Source organism: Tachyglossus aculeatus, chromosome 3 (assembly GCF_015852505.1).
Source record: "Tachyglossus aculeatus isolate mTacAcu1 chromosome 3, mTacAcu1.pri, whole genome shotgun sequence".
Lineage (NCBI taxonomy): Eukaryota > Metazoa > Chordata > Mammalia > Monotremata > Tachyglossidae > Tachyglossus > Tachyglossus aculeatus.
The window spans coordinates 17274812-17293582 of record NC_052068.1 but is presented as its reverse complement, the minus strand read 5'-3'; the positions used below and the strand labels follow the sequence as shown (position 1 = coordinate 17293582).

The following is an 18771-nucleotide window of genomic DNA, read 5'->3' as shown; positions in this document are numbered from 1 at the left end:
ACTCCTTCAGAGTGTCCTCTCTGTCTAAACAGTCGTGCAGTTTGCTCAGCGCCTTCGTGGTGCCATAATTAATCATTTCATATCTTTCCAAAGCAGCCCAGGCTCCCTATAAATGGAAGCACCATGTGCATTTTAAGAATGCTATCCACCACCACCCTTTACTTTTTGCCTCCGATTTTAGAGAAGAATGAATCATTTTTTTTTTTACATAGCAAGTGATTTGAATTTCAAGTCCCTGCCACCCTTCTTGATTTACCTGGGATCACAGTCCCAAAATCCAGTGCAATTATTTGAAAATAACAGAGTTCCCTAGTTGAGGGGAATGTGTCTGCTTATTGTTATGTTGTACTCTCCCAAGCGCTTAGTACAGTGCTCTTCAGACCGTAAGCACTCAGTAAATATGACTGACTGAATGAATGCCTTCTCTCTAGTAGTTAGGACAGCGTCTTTTGTGGCGGATATGATTGGTGATACCGAATAATAATAATGATGGTATTTGTTAAGCACTTACTATGTGCAAAGCACTGTTCTAAGTGCTGGGGGTTACAGAGTGATCATGTTGTCCCCCGTGGGGCTCACAGTCTTCATCCCCATTTTACAGATGAGGTAACTGAGGCCCAGAGAAACGAAGTGACTTGCCCAAAGTCACACAGCTGACAAGTGTGAGCCCACTGTTGGGTAGGGAGCGTCTCTATATGTTGCCAACTTGTACTTCCCAAGCGCTTAGTACAGTGCTCTGCACACAGTAAGCGCTCAATAAATACGATTGAATGAAGGTGGCACAGTCAGAATTAGAACCCATGACCTCTGACTCCCAAGCCCGGTCTCTTTCCACTGAGTCACGCTGCTTACCGAAGGCAGTGATCACTGCTGCTTCGACAGAATGGTCCTGGGAAATATCCAAGTCGCTAAGATAAGATTTAATAAACTGTTCGGTAAAGGATAAAGGTTGTAATAGCAGGGAAAGAGCTGAAACTCAAAGGTAAAGTTTGATGAATCAACTGGAAAGGAACTAGCCAAGGGGAGGGGTGATTAGTCAACCTTTGTTCTTACCTCTCCTCCCAGGCCCACAGCACTTATGTATATATCTGTAATTTTAATCATCTGTATCATTCATTCATTCATTCAATTGTATTTATTGAGTGCTTACTGTAAGCAGAGTACTGTACTAAGCGCTTGGGAATACAAGTTGGTAACATATAGAGACGGTCCCTACCCAACAGTGGGCTCACAGTCTAGAAGGGGGAGACAGACAACAAAACAAAGCATATTAACAAAATGAAATAAATAGAATAAATATATACAAGTAAAATAGAGTAATAAATATGTACAAACATATATACATATATACAGGTGCTGTGGGGAGGGGAAGAAGGTAAGGCCTGGGGATGGGGAGGGGGAGGAAGGGGGAGGAAGGAGGGGGCTCAGTCTGGGGAGGCCTCCTGGAGGAGGTGAGCTCTCAGTAGGGCTTTGAAGGGAGGAAGAGAGCTAGCTTGTCGGAAGGGCAGAGGGAGGGCATTCCAGGCCAGGGGGATGGCATGGGCCAATGGTCGATGGCGGGACAGGTGAGAATGAGGCATGGTGAGGAGATAAGTGGCAGAGGAGCAGAGGGTGCAGAAGATCATGAAGAGCGAAGTACTTTGCATCACCCACGAGCTGCAGGCCATGAAGGACAAGATCAAAGAGAACAGCGAGAAGATTAAAGTCAACAAAACCCTGCCTTACCTGGTCTCCAATGTCATCTAGTCTCCTGGATGTTGATCCCAATGACCAAGAAGAGGACGGTGCAAACACTGACCTCGACTCCCAGAGGAAGGGAAAGTGTGCCATGATCAAACCTTCCACACGCCAGACATACTTCCTGACGGTGATCGGTTTGGTGGATGCAGAGAAACTAAAGCCCGGGGATCTGGTGGGAGTGAACAAGGACTCTTACCTCATCCTGGAGACCCTGCTCACTGAGTACGACTCATGGGTGAAGGCCATGGAGGTGGATGAGAGGCCCACAGAGCAGTACAGTGGCATTGGGGGGCTGGACAAGCAAATCCAGAAGCTGGTGGAAGCCATCGTACTGCCCATGAACCACAAGGAGAAGTTTGAGAACCTGGGGATCCAACCCCCTAAAGGAGTGCTGATGTACGGCCCCCCTGGCATGGGGAAGAACCTGTTAGCCCGCGTCTGTGCTGCCCAGACCAAGGCTATGTTCCTGAAGCTAACTGGTCCCCAGTTGGTTCAGATGTTCATCGGTGATGGAGCCAAGCTAGTTCAAAATGCTTTCACTCTGGCCAAGGAGAAAGCCCCCTCCATCATCTTCATCGATGAACTGGATACCATTGGCACCAAGCGGCTGTGGTCCCGTTGTTGGGTAGGGACCTAAAACTCAGCATGTCCAAGACTGAACTCCTTGCCTTCCCTACCAAACCCTGCCCTCTCCCTGACTTTCCCATCACTGTTGATGGCATTACCATCCTTCCCATCTCACAAGCCCGCAAACTTGGTGTCATCCTCAACTCCGCTCTCTCTTTCACCCCTCACATCCAAGCCGTCACCAAAACCTGCCGGTCTCACCTCCGCAACACTGCCAAGATCAGCCTTTTCCTCTCCATCCAAACCACTACACTGCTCGTTCAAGCTCTTATCCTACCCCATCTGGATTACTGTATCAGCCTCCTCTCCGATCTCCCATCCTCCTGTCTTTCCCCTCTTCAATCCATACTTCATGCCGCTTCCCAGATTGTCTTTGTCCAGAAATGCTCTGGGCATGTTACTCCCCTTCTCAAAAATCTCCAGTGGCTACCAATCAACCTATGCATCAGGCAGAAACTCCTCACCCTGGGCTTCAAAGCTCTCCATCAACTCGCTGCCTCCTACCTCACCTCCCTTCTCTCCTTCTACAGCCCAGCCCGCACCCTCCACTCCTCTGCCGCTAATCTCCTCACCATGCCTCATTCTCACCTGTCCCACCGTCAACCCCCGGCCCACATCATCCCCCTGGCCTGGAATGCCCTCCTTCTGCCCATCCGCCAAGCTAGCTCTCTTCCTCCCTTCAAGGCCCTACTGAGAGCTCACCTCCTCCAGGAGGCCTTCCCAGACTGAGCCCCTTCCTTCCTCTCCCCCTCCTCCCCCTCCCCATCCCCTGCCTTACCTCCTTCCCCTCCCCATAGCACCTGTATATATGTATATGTGTTTGTATGTATTTATTACTCTATTTTATTTATACATATTTATTCTATTTATTTTATTTTGTTAATATGTTTTGTTTTGTTCTCTGTCTCCCACTTCTAGACTGTGAGCCCAATGTTGGGTAGGGACCGTCTCTATATGTTTCCAACTTGTACTTCCCAAGTGCTTAGTACAGTGCTCTGCAAACAGTAAGCGCTCAATAAATATGATTGAATGAATGAATGAATGACCGTCTCCATAGGTTGCCGACTTGTACTTCCCAAGTGCTTAGTACAGTGCTCTGCACGCAGTAAGCATTCAATAAATACGCTCGAATGAATGAATGAATGAATGTGGGACAGGGACTGTGTCCAATCTAATAAACATATCTACCCTTGAGCTTAGTACAGTACCTGGCATATAGTAAGTGCTTAACAAATACCATAGCTATTATTATTATTGGCTTGTATCTACCCCAGCACTTAGTACAAAGCCTGACACATAGTAAGTACTTAACAAATACCATAAAAAAATCAATAAAAAGTGTTCAATAAATATGATTGATTTACCGATTGATTCCTATTGATCCCTTAAAGCTCTGTAAGATAATGCGCCTTGGTAAGGAGATGAAATCAGTGTCATGCCTTTAGGGAAGGGAAAGCAGTGGGTTTTGTGCCTGATCTGATTGTTTCAATAACATTTATTCAGTCTGCTGTGTGCAGACCACTTCTCTTAGCTCTTAGGAACATTCCCTAAGACTAGAACACACAGTCTCTGCCCTTGAAAAGCAACAAGTCTAGTGAGTTTTAAGGGACACAACTAACCTACTTGAAAATGAAAAAAATATTTTTTAAACTGAGTTTGGATCCTATGACTATGTGTAGGTGTGGGTCTGCATATTCCAGTTGAGATTCAGTAGACAGTCAGGAGGGAAGAGAGGATTTAATAAGAAAACGTACTCTAACAGGCAGTATCTCAAGGTGAGTTCTCTAGACTGTAAGCTCACTGTGGGCAGGGAATATGTCTAAGAACTCCATTGTATTGTACTCTCCCAAGTGTATTCATTCAATTATATTTTTTGAACACTTACTGTGTACAGAGCACTGTACTAAATGCTTGGGCGAATACAACAACAGACATATTCCCTGCAAGTGCTTAGTATAGGCTCTGTACAGTAAGCACTCAATAAATACCACTGATGGATTGATGATGAGTGTTTCCTGACGCAAGTGCAGGGGTGTTTCCTTAGTTAGAATTCCCAGTGTGAGATTTTCCCAGAAGAGCTTTGGGGATGGTGTTGTCCTTTGAAGCAGATTCTGGGAAAGAGTAAGTAAGATCTTAACCAATTCTACAGTTACTGGGGGAATAAGCTCATTTACACTTCGAGAGTGTAAACTCATTGTGGGCAGGGACTGTGTCTCCTGTTTCTGCTGCATGCACCTAATATGATGTATTGTGTGTTGTGCCAAGTGGGTGCTCAACAAATACCACTACTAGTATAACAATTTACAGGAATAAAGGAGTCCTAAAAAAATGGAAGATGAGTTACATTTTTTAACTATATCCCTTCTTTCTGCCTCAGTTCCCTCATCTGTAAAATGGAGATTAAGACTGTGAGCCCCACATTGGGATAGGGACTGCACCCAACCCGATTTGCTTGTATCCAGCCCAATGCTTAGTACAGTGCCTGACACATAGTAAGCACTTAACAAATATCACAATTATTATCATTACTATTATGAAGCTCTGACCTACCTTATCTGCAGCTTCTCTATTCCTTCCCATTTACTCTCACTATTACAAGAGTCCTCAGTAAGCAGGGACTCTGAGAAAGGGTCAGGCTCACCGAACGTTGGAAGATGAACGGTCTTGGAAGATGAGACCAAACATTTTCCGTAGAAGAGTGGGGTGGCTATTGCAGAGTTCTCCTCACCAGCAAGGGCGGGGGAAGGAATTACAGGCTGGTAACGTGTCAAATTCCTCATAATCATCCCTGTCAAATTCAGGGCTGCAAAAGAAAAGCCTCAATATGGTTCTGAAGTATGTAGACATCTTCAAACTCTTTCCTTGTGAACACCTTGGGTGGGCTGGCATCAGGTTCTATTATCTCTAACACAGATATGCAATGTCAAACCTCCCATTCTCAGATAACTTCAAGGCCCGCACTGCTTCTTCGCTTCCAAACATCCATGTGATAGGTTGGCCTTACAGAGTGAAAAGTGAATCACCCAAATGACATCACCTTGACCTGTTCATTCAATCTGTGGCCGTTTCCAACTCTCAGTGTTTCTTAGGCCAGAGCTTTCATTGACGGACTGCCAGAAATATTTTATATAATTCAGAGCTATGTTTATGATATATACCGATTTCTCCCCCCCACCCCCCAGCCCTCCCATAAGAGCCTCAGCTCTTTTTCTTTTCCACTGCTGTAGGATGATGTGGTTGGGAGGGAAATAGATAAGTTTTTTTTCACCTCCATTGATTTTTTAATGTTATTTGTTAAGCGCTTACTAGGAGTCAGGTACTGTACTAAATGCTAGAGAAGATACTAGACTGTAAACTCGTTGTGGGCAGGGAATTTCATTCATTCATTCAATTGCATTTATTGAGCGCTTACTGTGTGCAGAGCTCTGTACTAAGCACTTGGGAAGTACAAGTTGGAATGTGTCTGTTTATTGTTGTATCATACTCTTCCAAGCACTAGGTACAATGTTCTGCACACAGTAAGTGCTCAATAGGTAAAATTGAATGAATGAGTGATACAAGCTAATCAGGTTGGACTCAGTCCATGCCCCACATGGGGCTCACAGACTTAATCCCCATTTTACAGATCTATGATCCCTAAATATTGAATCTCCATTTTGCAGATGAGGTAACTGAGGCACAGAGGAGTTAAGTGACTTGCCCAAGGGCACACGCCAGATAAGTGGTGTTGGAGCTGGGATTAGAACCCAGGTCCTCTAACTTCCAGGCTCATGCTCTTTCCACTAAGCCACACTGCTTCTCTGGATAGAATTGGATACCCATCATTTTTAAGTCAGTTGGTCACTAACCATGTGCCTCATTGTGGGATCATCTACCCATTGCTTTTGAATGACTTATATGGAAACAGAGTCCAAATCAATCAATTGTATGCACTGATTGTTGGAATTACGGGATTCTACCTCTGGCTTGGAATGCCCTCCCTCCTCAATTCATTCATTCATTCAATCATATTTATTGAGCACTTACTGTGTGCAGATCACTGTACTAAGCGCTTGGGAAGTACAAGTTGGCAACATATAGAGACGGTTCCTACCCAACAGTGGGCTCACAGTCTAGAATTCCTCCAAACAATTACTCTGCCTGCACTCAAAGCCTTGCCAAAGGCACATCTTCTTCACTGTTGGGTAGGGACCGTCTCTATATGTTGCCAACTTGTACTTCCCAAGCGCTTAGTACAGTGCTCTGCACACAGTAAGTGCTCAATAAATATGATTGATTGATTGATTGATTCTTCAAGAGGCCTTCCCAGACTTAAGCCCCACTTTGCCTCAGCTCCCCGTCCTTTCCACGTCACCTCGACTGGCTCACTTTACTCTCCCCCTCCCCCCGCCCCCCAGCACTTATGTATATATGCATCTATCCATAATTCTATTTAATTATACTGATGCCTGTTTACTTGTTTTGATGTCTCTCTCCCCCCCCGTCCTAGAATGTAAGCCCGTTGTGGGCAGGAATTGTCTTTATTGCTGTATTGTATTTGAAGCAGCATGGCTAAGAGAAGCAGCATGGCTCAGTGGAAAGAGCATGGGCTTGCAAGTCAGCATTCACGGGTTTAAATCCCGGCTCTGCCAATTGTCAGCTGTGTGACTTTGGGCAAGTCACTTAACTTCTCTCTGCCTCAGTTACCTCATCTGTAAAATGGGGATTAAGACTGTGAGCCCCACGTGGGACAACCTGATCACCTTGTATCCTCCCCAGCGCTTAGAACAGTGCTTCGCACATAGTAAGTGCTTAATAAATGCCATTATCATCATTATTATTTGATCCCCATTTGATAGATGAGAAACCCTAAGCCCAGAGAAGTTAAGTGACTTGCCCAAGGTCATACAGCCAGCTAGTGGCAAAGCTGGGACTAGAACCCAGGTATCCTTACTCCAAGCCCCGTGCTCTTTCCACTAGGTTATGTGGCTTCTCTTGTTGATAAATCAATTTATCATAGACAGAACCAAAAAAACTTCACTGAGGTAGGGAGATGGGAGGTCTTATTTTTCCTAGTTTTTAAATGGAGGACCCAGAAAGATGATTTCCCATCACAGAGCATTGGAGAAGCAATGTAACTGGCTCATGGCCATACAAAGCACCTAATGGATCATCCCAAGATCCTGTATTAGGATTCTGAAGAAGGTCTTTAAATTAATCTTCATTTAACAGTGTTTTGCACATAGTAAGCACTTAACAAAGGCCATCATTATTATTATTTCCAAGTACAGCGCTCTGCACACAGTAAGCACTCAATACATACGATTGAATGAATGAATTCTAAGTTTTCTTACTATTCTTCCTTACAATATTATAATCCTTTTCTTGTTGACAAAGGAAAAAAGGAATCCAGAGATGTGTAACCAGTGAAGTGGTAAGTCAACCACAGCAAGGCTGCAAAGAAAACCAAGCCTCAAATAATGTATCTTTCATGCAATCAACTGAGGGACAGTTTTATCATGTAAAATTGGATCCTTTTCTGTGATGGTATTTATGTTCCCTCAGCCCTCTTAGCAAAGCTAGGGAAGCTTTGGATCAATCTTTTGAATATCATCAAAGTGAATCCCGAAAGGTGATTTCATTCCAACTCTATGCACCAAGTCCATGAGCTCTGTATTAGAGGGCATTTGGTATTCACCTCACTCCTAGTCCCACAGAATCAATCATATTTATTGAATTCTTACTGTGTGCAGAGCACTTTCCTAAATATTTGGGAGAGTATCCTATAACAATACAACAGGCACATTCCCTGTCCACAACGAGAACTTATGTAACAACAATTATTATTAAAATTATGGTATTTGTTAAGTGTTTACCTTGTGGTAAGCACTGTTCTAAGTGTTGGGGAAGATACAGGCTAATCAGGTCAGACACGGTGCTTAACCCACATGGGGCTCCCAGTTTATGTAGAAGGGAGAACAGATATTGAAACCCCTTTGCACAGGGGAGGAAAATGAGGCACAGAGATGTTAAGTGACATGCCCAAGGTCACACAGCACGCAAGCGGTGGAGCTGAGATTAGGACTCAGTTCCCCTGACTCCCAGGCTGGTGCTTCCTCCATTAAGCCACACTGCTTCCCAGTGTCTATAATGTACACACCCATAATTCATTTATTTATATTAACATATGTCAAAACCTCTAGACCGTAAGTTCTTTGTGGGCAGCGAAAATGTCTAACAACTCTGTTGTATTGTACTCTTCCAGATGCTTAGTACAGTGTGTTGCATCCCCTCCTCAAAAATCTCCAGCGGTGACCTGTCAACCTACGCATCAAGCAAAAACTCCTCACTCTCGGCTTCAAGGCTGTCCATCTCCGCACCCTCTCTTACCTCATCTCCCTTCTCTCCTTCTCCAGCCCAGCCCACACCCTCCGATCCTCTGATGCCGCTAATCTCCTCACTGGGCCTCATTCTCACCTATCCCACCATCGACCCCCGGCCCACGTCCTTCCCCTGGCCTGGAATGCGCTCCCTCCGCACATCCGCCAAGCTAGCTCTCTTCCTCCCTTCAAAGCCCAACTGAGACCTCACCTTTTCCAAGAGGCCTTCCCAGACTGATCCCGCTTTTTCCTCTCCTCTACCCCATCGCCCCCGCCCTACCTCCTTTCCCTCCCCACAGCACCTGTATATATATATTTGTACAGATTTATTACTCTATTTATTTTACTTGTACACATTTACTATTCTATTTATTTTGTTAATGATGTGTATTTAGCTTTAATTCTATTTGTTCTGAATGTTTTGACACCTGTCCACATGTTTTGTTTTGTTGTCTGTCTCCCCCTTCTAAACTGTGAGCCCGTTGTTCGGTAGGGACCGTCTCTATATGTTACCGACTTGTACTTCCCAAGCGCTTAGTACGGTGCTCTGCCCACAGTAAGCGCTCAATAAATATGATTGAATGAATGAATGAATGAGTGGATATCATTGTTTGATTAAGTCCCCCATTTAGAAGTCAATGGAATCTATGAGAAGCAGGATGGCTTAGTGGATAGAGCACAGGTTTGGGAGTCAGGAGGACCTGGGTTCTAATCCCAACTCTGCCACATGTCTGCTGTGTGACCTTGGGCAAGTAACATAACTACTCTGGGCCTTATTTACCTCATCTTTAACATGAGGATTAAGAATATGAGCCCCACGTGGGACAGGGACTGCGTCCATCCTGATTAACTTGTATCTACTCCAATGCTTAGATCAGAATTTGGCACATTATAAGCACTTAAGTACCATAATTATTATTATTTTCATTATTATTATTCAAGGATCCATAATGACTCATATCATCCTTCCCATAGTGTCTCTATGTGGAGACTGGGGAGTTGGATGTGTAGAGTTTTTTCCATATTGTCACTTCATTCATTCATTCATTCAATCGTATTTATTGAGCGCTTACTGTGTGCAAAGCGCTGTACTAAGCCCTTGGAAAGTACAAGTTGGTAACATATAGAGACGGTCCCTACCCAACAGCAGGCTCACAGTCTAGAAGGGGGAGACAGACAACAAAACAAAACATATTAACAAAATAAAATAAATAGAATAAATATGTACAAATAAAATAGAGTAATAAATATATACAAACATATATACATATATACAGGTGCTGTGGGGAGGGGAAGAGGTAAGGCAGGAGGATGGCGGAGGAGAGGAAGGAGAGGGTTCAGTCTGGGAAGGCCTACTGGAGGAGGTGAGCTCTCAGTAGGGCTTCAATGATCAATTGCTTGGAATTCAATAGTTTGCATTTTGAGATGCATTTGGGGAAGGGGTTGAGAACTAGAAACCTACCTATCGGGGAGGGCTGCCCATATTTTGTGCCTGAGGGCAAAGCAAAAATATTCAAATGGTTGTCTAAATAATTCGTGGCAACTGTTGTGAGCCCCCCCAGGGTCAAACCAACCAGATCTTTCTTGGACCCAGGGGGGACCTCAGTGACATGTAGCAAAGTCAAACCACACCACCGACCACCAAGGTTATTGTGGAAAGTTTTTTACTTTAATTTTACCAACATGCAGGGGAATGACACATACACACACTCACTCGCTCCACTCCACCAAGGGTCCAATTTTCAGTCTGTTGGTCAAGGAAGCCCGTTCTGCCATTCTGCTGCTTCTTCCTGCTTCCAAGTGCTGCGGCCTTTGAGTGCTAGTCTCCTGCTACTTCTGTTGCTCCTCTCAGGGATTCTGCTCCAGGTGCATCCCTCTGTATGCTTCCTCGCGATTCAACATGTAGAAGTTTTTTGTTATGTGAGATGAGGTAACTGGGGCACAGAGAAGTGAAGTGACTTGCCCAAAGTCACACAGCTGACAATTGATGGAGCCGGGATTTGAACCCATGACCTCTGACTCCAAAGCCCTTGCTCTTTCCACTGAGCCACGCTGCTTCTCATGGATTTGAACCCATGACCTCCGACTCCCTTCACCATCCCCCCCGCCTTACCTCCTTCCCCTCCCCACAGCACCTGTAAATATGTATATATGTTTGTACGTATTTATTACTCTATTTTATTTGTACATATTTATTCTATTTATTTTATTTTGTTAATATGTTTTGTTTTGTTCTCTGTCTCCCCCTTCTAGACTGTGAGCCCACTGTTGTGTAGGGACTGCCTCTATATGTTGCCAACTTGTACTTCCCAAGCGCTTAGTACGATGCTCTGCACACAGTAAGCGCTCAATAAATACGAGTGAATGAATGAATGAATGAATGAATGATTCAAAACCGGCGCCTTTTGTCTGCCTTAGGCATCACAGCCGTGGCTCTACATGGCAGTCATTGTTTGGTCCAACCCCATTACCGGGTAGAGCAGGGAAAGAAGGCCACGTATCCCTTCAAAGCCCTACTGAGAGCTCACCTCCTCCAAGAGGCCTTCCCAGACTGAGCCCCCTTTTTCCTCTCCTCCTCCCCATCCCCCTGCTCTACCTTGTTCCCCTCCCCACAACACCTGTATGTATGTTTGTACAGATTTATTACTCTTTCTATTTTACTTGTACATATTTACTATTCTCTTTATTTTAATGATGTGCATTTAGCTTCAATTCTGTTTGTTCTGACGACTTGACACCTGTCCACATGTTTTGTTTTGCTGTCTGTCTCCCCCTTCTAGACTGTGAGCTTCTCTATGTTGTCAACTTGTACTTCCCAAGCGCTTAGTACAGTGCTCTGCACAAAGTAAGTGCTCAATAAATATGATTGAACGAATGAATGAATAAATCCCTCCATGCTCCACCCCAACAGGCCGGCAATAACCTGTCTCAGGTAGAGCCCATCAGTGCCTTCGCCAGTGTCTTCCTTGTTTTTGTTGGCAGGATCACAAAAAGTCACTAGTAAGGCAGTCATCCATTTTATGAAGGCAGATGTGATACGACTCTAAAGGAAATGCCGATGGGACCCTAAGAAGCCCTCTTCTGAACCCAATCTCACTAAATTAAGAATCCTGAAGTCATTTCATAATATCGCAAGTCTAATATTTCAGTTTAATTTCAGTTTCAGTTAGGCAACTCACTTCACTTCTCTGTGTCTCCATTCCCTCATCTGTAAAATGGGGATTAAGACTGTGAGCCCCAAATGGGAGAGAGACTGTGTCCAACCTGATTCGCTTGTATCTACCCCAGGGCTTAGAACAGAGCTTGTTACATAGTAAGCACTTAACAAGTACCATCATTATTATCATTATTACTTTGAGTAAGAAACAATAGCAAATACAGGTGTGTTACAATGATCAAGGGGAGGTAAATGCCAGGTGTTAATTCTGAAAATCAAAAGTATGATTTGAAATCCATGATTTCCAGCCATATAATTTCTCCTACATGCATCATCACTGCTGGACAGGAAACTCTTACCTCCCAGCTTTCTGGCTATCACATACTGAGTAGCAGTTTTGTCTCGTCCCCTTTCAGGGAAGTGAGCAACTCTGATTTTGATAAGATCTCCAAAAATGTTCATTGTGGATAGCCTCAGGATGAAGCAAATGGCTATTCAGGAGTCTCTCTTCACCTGGTTCTTGGACCTCTCCTTCCAGAATCTTGGTCTCATGGAAAGATGTTATTGGAGCATCCAGGTTTTCCTCCAGTTCTGGAGAGGAGCTGTCCCTCTCACTGTCATCTTGGTCCAAACTGCTTCCAGAGTCTGAGGGAGTGCTGACTGCATTTATGAACTCTTTATCTGATGAAGGCTTTGGAGTCTATAGAATTACAAAAATATATTTTATTCCAATCGAGTTCACCAATTTTTCTTGGCCAAGTTTTCTGTCCTCCTCTTTTAACAGTCTCCTTACTGCACCCGCGTCTAACACACTCTTGTGATTTTGACCTCTCATACTTCATCTCTCCGCAGTTCCAAGCTTTCCTAGGGAGTTTTCAGCTCAAACCTTCAGTGCACTGCAATTTAAGGCACACGGTCTGCTCCTCCTTCATACCTTACTTCGCTAATCTTCCTCTAGATCCCAGTCTGCACGCTTTGCTCCTCTAACGCCAACCTAGTCACTGTAGCTCTATCGCATCTGTCTTATTGCCAATCCCTTGCTCATGTCCTCCCTTTGGCCTGAATCAATCAATCAATCATATTTATTGAGCGCTTACTGTGTGCAGAGCACTGTACTAAGCGCTTGTGAAGTACAAGTTGGCAACATATAGAGACGGTCCCTACCCAACAGTGGGCTCACAGTCTAAAAAGGGGAGACAGAGAACAAAACCAAACATGATAACAAAATAAAATAAATAGAATAGATATGTACAAGTAAAATGAATAAATAGAGTAATAAATATGTACAAACATATATACATATATACAGGTGCTGTGGGGAAGGGAAGGAGGTAAAATGGGGGAATGGGCCTCAGTTCCCTCATCTGTAAAATGGGGATTAAGACTGTGAGCCCCCCGTGGGACAACCTGATCACCTTTTATCCTCCCCAGTGCTTAGAACAGTGCTCTGCACATAGTAAGCGCTTAACAAATGCCATTATTATTATCCTGAAACTCCCTCCCCCAGATATCCACCAAACCACCACCCTCCCCACCTTCAAAGCCCTACTCTATCTCCTCCAAGATGCTTTCCCTGACTAGCCACTCACTGCACGTCCCTATTTGTCCTCCCTTCTGTGTTGCCTACACACATAAAATAATGATGGCATTTATTAAGTGCTTACTATGTGCAAAGCACTGTTCTAAGTGCTTGGGAGGTTACAAGGTGATCAGGTTGTCCCATGTGGGGCTCACAGTCTTAATCCCCATTTTACAGATGAGGTAACTGAGGCCCAGAGAAGTTAAGTGACTTGCCCAAAGTCACACAGCTGATGGAGCCGGGATTTGAACCATGACTTCTGACTCCAAAGCCCGGGCTCTTTCCACTGAGCCACGCTACTTCTCCCTCATGTGTCTATACCCTTTAAGCACTACACACACAGTGCTATATCTTGTCTTTTCTTATGGCGTCGAGTCATCTCCGAACCAGAGCGATGCCATGGACACATCTCTCCCAGAACGCCCCACCTCCATCTGCAATCCTTCTGGTAGTGGATTCTTAGAGTTTTCTTGGTAAAAACACGGAGGTAGTTTATCATTGCCTCTTTCCGTGCAGTCAACTTGAGTCTCCGCCCTTGACTCTCTCCCATGCTCCCCAGCACGGGTGACTTTTGACTGTCAGCCACTCGTTAGTCACTGCTTAAGCTAGGAATGGAAATCCCTCTGCTTGTCTCTCCCTTCTGTAGCCGAGACTGGTGGAATACTGGAAACTCTCCACGTACATGTGATCCTGAGAGGAGTAGTGCCATATCACGAATATACGTATCTCTGCTATTTCCACTATGTAATTTATTTTAATGTCTAGCTCTCCCACTAGACTAACTAGATTGTAAGGTGGGGATAGTGTCAACCAACTCTATTGTATTTTACTCTAAGTACTTAGTACAGTGTGGTCTAATAGAGCACAGGCCAGGGATCAGAAGGACCTGGGTTCTAATTCTGCTTCTGCCACCTGTCTGCTGTGTGTGAACTTGGATAAGTCACTTCTCTGTGCCTCACTTACTTTATCTTTAAAATGGGGATAAAACTGTGAGCCCCATGTGGGACAGGGACTGTACCCAACCTGATTACCTTGCATCTACACCAGAGCTTAGTATGGTGCCTGGAACATAGTAAGCACTTAAATACCACAATTATTATTAGTAGCATTAACAGTAGTAGTAGTAGTACTATGATAAGCACTAATAAGTACCATTAGTTGACTGTCATGCATTTTGGGGCCCTAATGATAGCTTCTTCCCTTTCTTTTTCATTTTATCTAATATTTACTCTTCAATTCCTCCCCTCCTTCTTTACTTCTCTAGTCTTTGATTTCTCCCATATATTCATCCATCACTCTTCTTCCTGAATGACTTGCCAAGGATGCAAACACAAGCCCCTATTTCCCCTTCTAAACTCTATCTTCTCCCAGTATCTCCTATGGCTCTTTAAAAGAGCATCTTTCTCCCATTCTTTAAACAGGAAACCCTAGATTTCTTTTCCGATTCGATCATTTCCTCAACACACTTTCAGCATCCTCCATAATTCTCTCTCCACCTCTGTTTCAGTGACGATAACCTCCTTGCTTCTCACTCTCCTTTTTCCTACTTTCCTGCTTCTACAAATGATTCTTCGGGTCCTGGTGAAAAAACAGAAGAGCCCAATTCTTAAGAGTTTAAAGCTGTAAAAGATAACCCAAAGCTGGAAGAGCAAGTTGCAACAAGAAAAAAAAAAGCACAACTTAGGGCTGGATCTTGTAGTATTGTTAATAGTTTTTGAGCCAACATCAGGTGTATTGCACTGTAGTTAGCACTTGGATAGTTCAAACAAAACATGGTATGTGGTATAATGATAGAGAAGCAGCGAGGCCTAGTGGAAAAAACAAGGACCTGGGAGTTTGAGGACCTGGGTTCTAGTCCCTGCTCAGCCACTTATCAGCTGTATGACCTTGGGCAAGTCGTTTCACTTCTCTGTGCCTCAGGAACCTCGCCTTTTAAATGGAGATTAAATCCTATTCCATCCTACTGAAACTGTGAGTCCCATGAGGGATAGGTACCATGCCCAACCTGATTAACTTGTATGGGGAAGCAGCATGGCTCAGTGGAAAGAGCATGGGCTTTGGAGTCAGAGGTCATGAATTTGAATCCCAGCTCACCACTTGTCAGCTGTGTGACCTTGGGCAAGCCACTTAACTTCTCTGGGCCTCAGTTACCTCAATTGTTAAATGATGATTAAGACTGCGATCCCCACGCGGGACAATCTAATCACCTTAATAATAATAATAATAATGATAGCATTTATTAAGCACTTACTATATGCAAAGCACTGTTCTAAGCACTGGGTGAGGTTGTCCCACTGGGGGCTCACAGTCTTCATCCCCATTTTCCAGATGAGGTCACTGAGGCCCAGAGAAGTGAAGTGACTTGCCCAAAGTCACACAGCTGACAAGTGGCGGAGCTGGGATTTGAACCCATGACCTCTGACTCCAAAGCCCATGCTCTTTCCACTGAACCACGCTGCTTCTCTTGTACCCTCCCCAGTGCTTAGAACAGTGCTTTGAACACAGTAAGTGCTTAACAAATACCATTATTATTATTATTCTTTGTGCCTCAGTTCCCTCATCTGTAAATCAATCAATCAATCAATCAATTGTATGTATTGAGCACTTACTGTGTGCAGAGCACTGTACTAAGTGCTTGGGAAGTACAAGTTGGCAACATCTAGAGACGGTCACTACCCAACAGTGGGCTCACAGTCTAGAAGGGGGAGACAGAGAACGAAACCAAACATATTAACAAAATAAAATAAATAGAATAGATATGTACAAGTAAAAATGAATAGAGTAATAAATATGTACAAACATATATACATACATACAGGTGCTGTGGGGAAGGGAAGGAGGTAAGGCGGGGGGGTTGGAGAGGGGGAGGAGGGGGAGAGAAAGGAGGGGGCTCAATCTGGGGATTAAGACTGTGAGCCCCACGTGGGACAACCTGATCACCTTGTATTCCCCTGAGTGCTTTGAACAGTGTTATGCACATTGTAAGCGCTTAACAAATACCACCATCATTATTATTATTATTATCTACCCCAGCACTTAGAATGGTGTTTGGCACATAGTAAGTGCTTAACAAGTACCATTGAGAAAATAAAGTCCTATCCCGCTCCCAGGTCTGATGTTTTCCCTTGCTTCTGGTGCTCTGTTGGGAAGTGGCAGCAGCAGTGATGCTATTATAAATAGTAACTAGCACCCAGATACTCAGAGCGACTTCTTCCCCTCTTAGATGTCCCTTCCCACCCATCCCTTCTGAAGTGAGGAGTAATTGCTGAAGCCTGGCCTAACGGAATCCATAGGAGCACAGAGGTCAAGAAAGCCAGTCCCAGCTCAGTCACTGGACTGCTGGATGACTCCAAGTCTCTAAACCTCTCCAAGCCTCAGTTAACTCATCTATAAAATGAGAATTATAACTGTGGTATTTGTTGAGCACTTACTAGGTACTGTACTAAGCGCTGGGGGGGATAAAAGCAAATCGGGTTGAACACAGTCCCTGTCCCATTTGGGGCTCACAGTCTCAATCTCCATTTTAAAGATGAGGGAACTGAGGCCCAGAGAAATGAAGTGACTTGCCCAGAATCACACAGAAGACAAGTGGCGGAGTCGGGATTAGAACCTATTACCTTCTGATGCCCAGGCCCCTGCTCTATCCACCATGCCATGAAGATAACTGGTCTCCCTATCGCTTATCAATCAGTGGCATTTATTGAGCATTTACTCTGTGCAGATCACGAACCTCAAGTGAGATAGATCTGAATATCTTGAATTGATCCTGGCGGTTATCATACTGCTGGGCTTCTGGTAAGTGATCAGTAAGTAGTACAATTAATTTGATTCCTGACCCTGGTGAGATTTGAGCTTCCTTTCCACCCAAATCCCAATAACCTCATTTATAATTATAATAGTCATCATCACCATCATAGTGGTAATTATTAAGTGCTTACTGGGTACCAAGCACTGGGTTAGATACAAGATCATCAGGTTGGACACAATCCCTGTCCACATGGATTTCTCCATCTAAATAGGAGGGAGAACAGGTATTTACAGAGAAGGAAACTGAGGCACAGAGAACTAAATGGCTTGCTCATGGTCACACACACACAGCAGGTAGGTCACAGAACTAGGAATAGAATCCAGCTTCTCTGACTCATGGGCCCACGCTCTTTCCACTAGGCCATACTGCCTACAGACTAGATTCTCACAGAATGGGGTTGGCAAGCCTGACCCAGCCCTGCCTCATTCTAGCATCTTTTCTCAGAAATCCCTATTTAAAAAAAAATGGAAATAGTAGCCTCCATTTTCTGACTTCAAGTAAGAAATGAGCTGTTGAGCTCTTTCCTAGGACATACACTAGCCGGAATTCTTAAAATCACAAAGCAAAGAACTAGAGAAAGAGTGTGACATCTTACCAGAAAACCCTGGTCTACTTCTGGCATGACACCCTTAGGTGGTCTGCAGAGTCGCAGTGTGACATCCTGGGGAGCCCCCCTCAGCAAGTGAAGGACTTCCTAAGAGGAGAGAAGGATCGCGGTCAAGTTAAATAAACTGTTGCTTTTTATAAGTAGGTCTCACGTTGGACACAGCCCTTGTCCCACACGGGGCTCACAGTCTTGATCCCCATTTTACACGAGGTATCTGAGAGATGTGAAGTGACTTGGCCAAGGTCACACAGCAGACATGGGGCAGAGCATGTCCTCAGACTCCCAGGAGCAGGCTCTTTCCAATCTTCAACAGCTCTTGCTTAAAATGTTCTTATCTGTCACAGACGGTTGGCATGACCATGCAGATGAGCCTCTTGGGACATCATCTTAACATTTTTAATAATAATAATGGTATTTGTTAAGCACTTACTATGTGCAAAGCACTGTTCTAAGTGTTGGGGTAGATACAAGGTAATCAGGTTGTCCCATGTGGGGCTCACAGTCTTAATCTCCATTTTACAGATGAGGTAACTGAGGCACAGAGAATAATAATAATAATAATAATAATAATAATAATAATGGCATTTGTTAAGCGCTTACTATGTGCGAAGCACTGTTCTAAGCTCTGGGGAGGATACAAGGGGATCAAGTTGTCCCATGTGGGGCTCACAGTCTTAATCCCCATTTTACAGATGTGGTAATTGAGGCACAGAGAAGTGAAGTGACTTGCCCAAAGTCATACAGCTGACAAGTGGTGGAGCCTATATTAGAACCCATGACCTCTGACTCTCAAGCCCGTGCTCTTTCCACTGAGCCACGCTACATGGGAAGGCCAAGGGGTCAGCTTTAGGTGGTAGTCAATGTCAACTCATTATCAGCATGGCTACCGTACAT

The 18771-nt window shown here is 44.3% G+C and overlaps 2 protein-coding genes across 2 annotated transcripts in view; one reads left to right on the top strand and one right to left on the bottom strand.

Annotated features, from left to right (window-relative positions):
- The first annotated feature begins 883 nt into the window (after nt 1–883).
- Nucleotides 884–4659, top strand: LOC119925243 (26S proteasome regulatory subunit 6A-like). The gene is given in 5 exon segments (XM_038743344.1): nt 884–935; nt 1601–1743; nt 1745–2365; nt 4068–4142; nt 4633–4659. Coding segments are annotated over 5 exon segments (918 nt in total).
- Nucleotides 4660–12017: 7358 nt separating this feature from the next.
- FRMPD2 (FERM and PDZ domain containing 2) overlaps nt 12018–18771 on the bottom strand; it is a 145877-nt gene continuing 139123 nt past the window's right edge. The window contains exons 27-28 of the mRNA XM_038744340.1: nt 17866–17964; nt 12018–12583 (exon numbers count right to left, since the gene is read on the bottom strand). Coding sequence (XP_038600268.1) covers nt 12296–12583; nt 17866–17964 — 387 coding nt within the window. The 3' untranslated portion in view covers nt 12018–12295. The remainder of the gene's footprint in view (nt 12584–17865; nt 17965–18771) is intronic.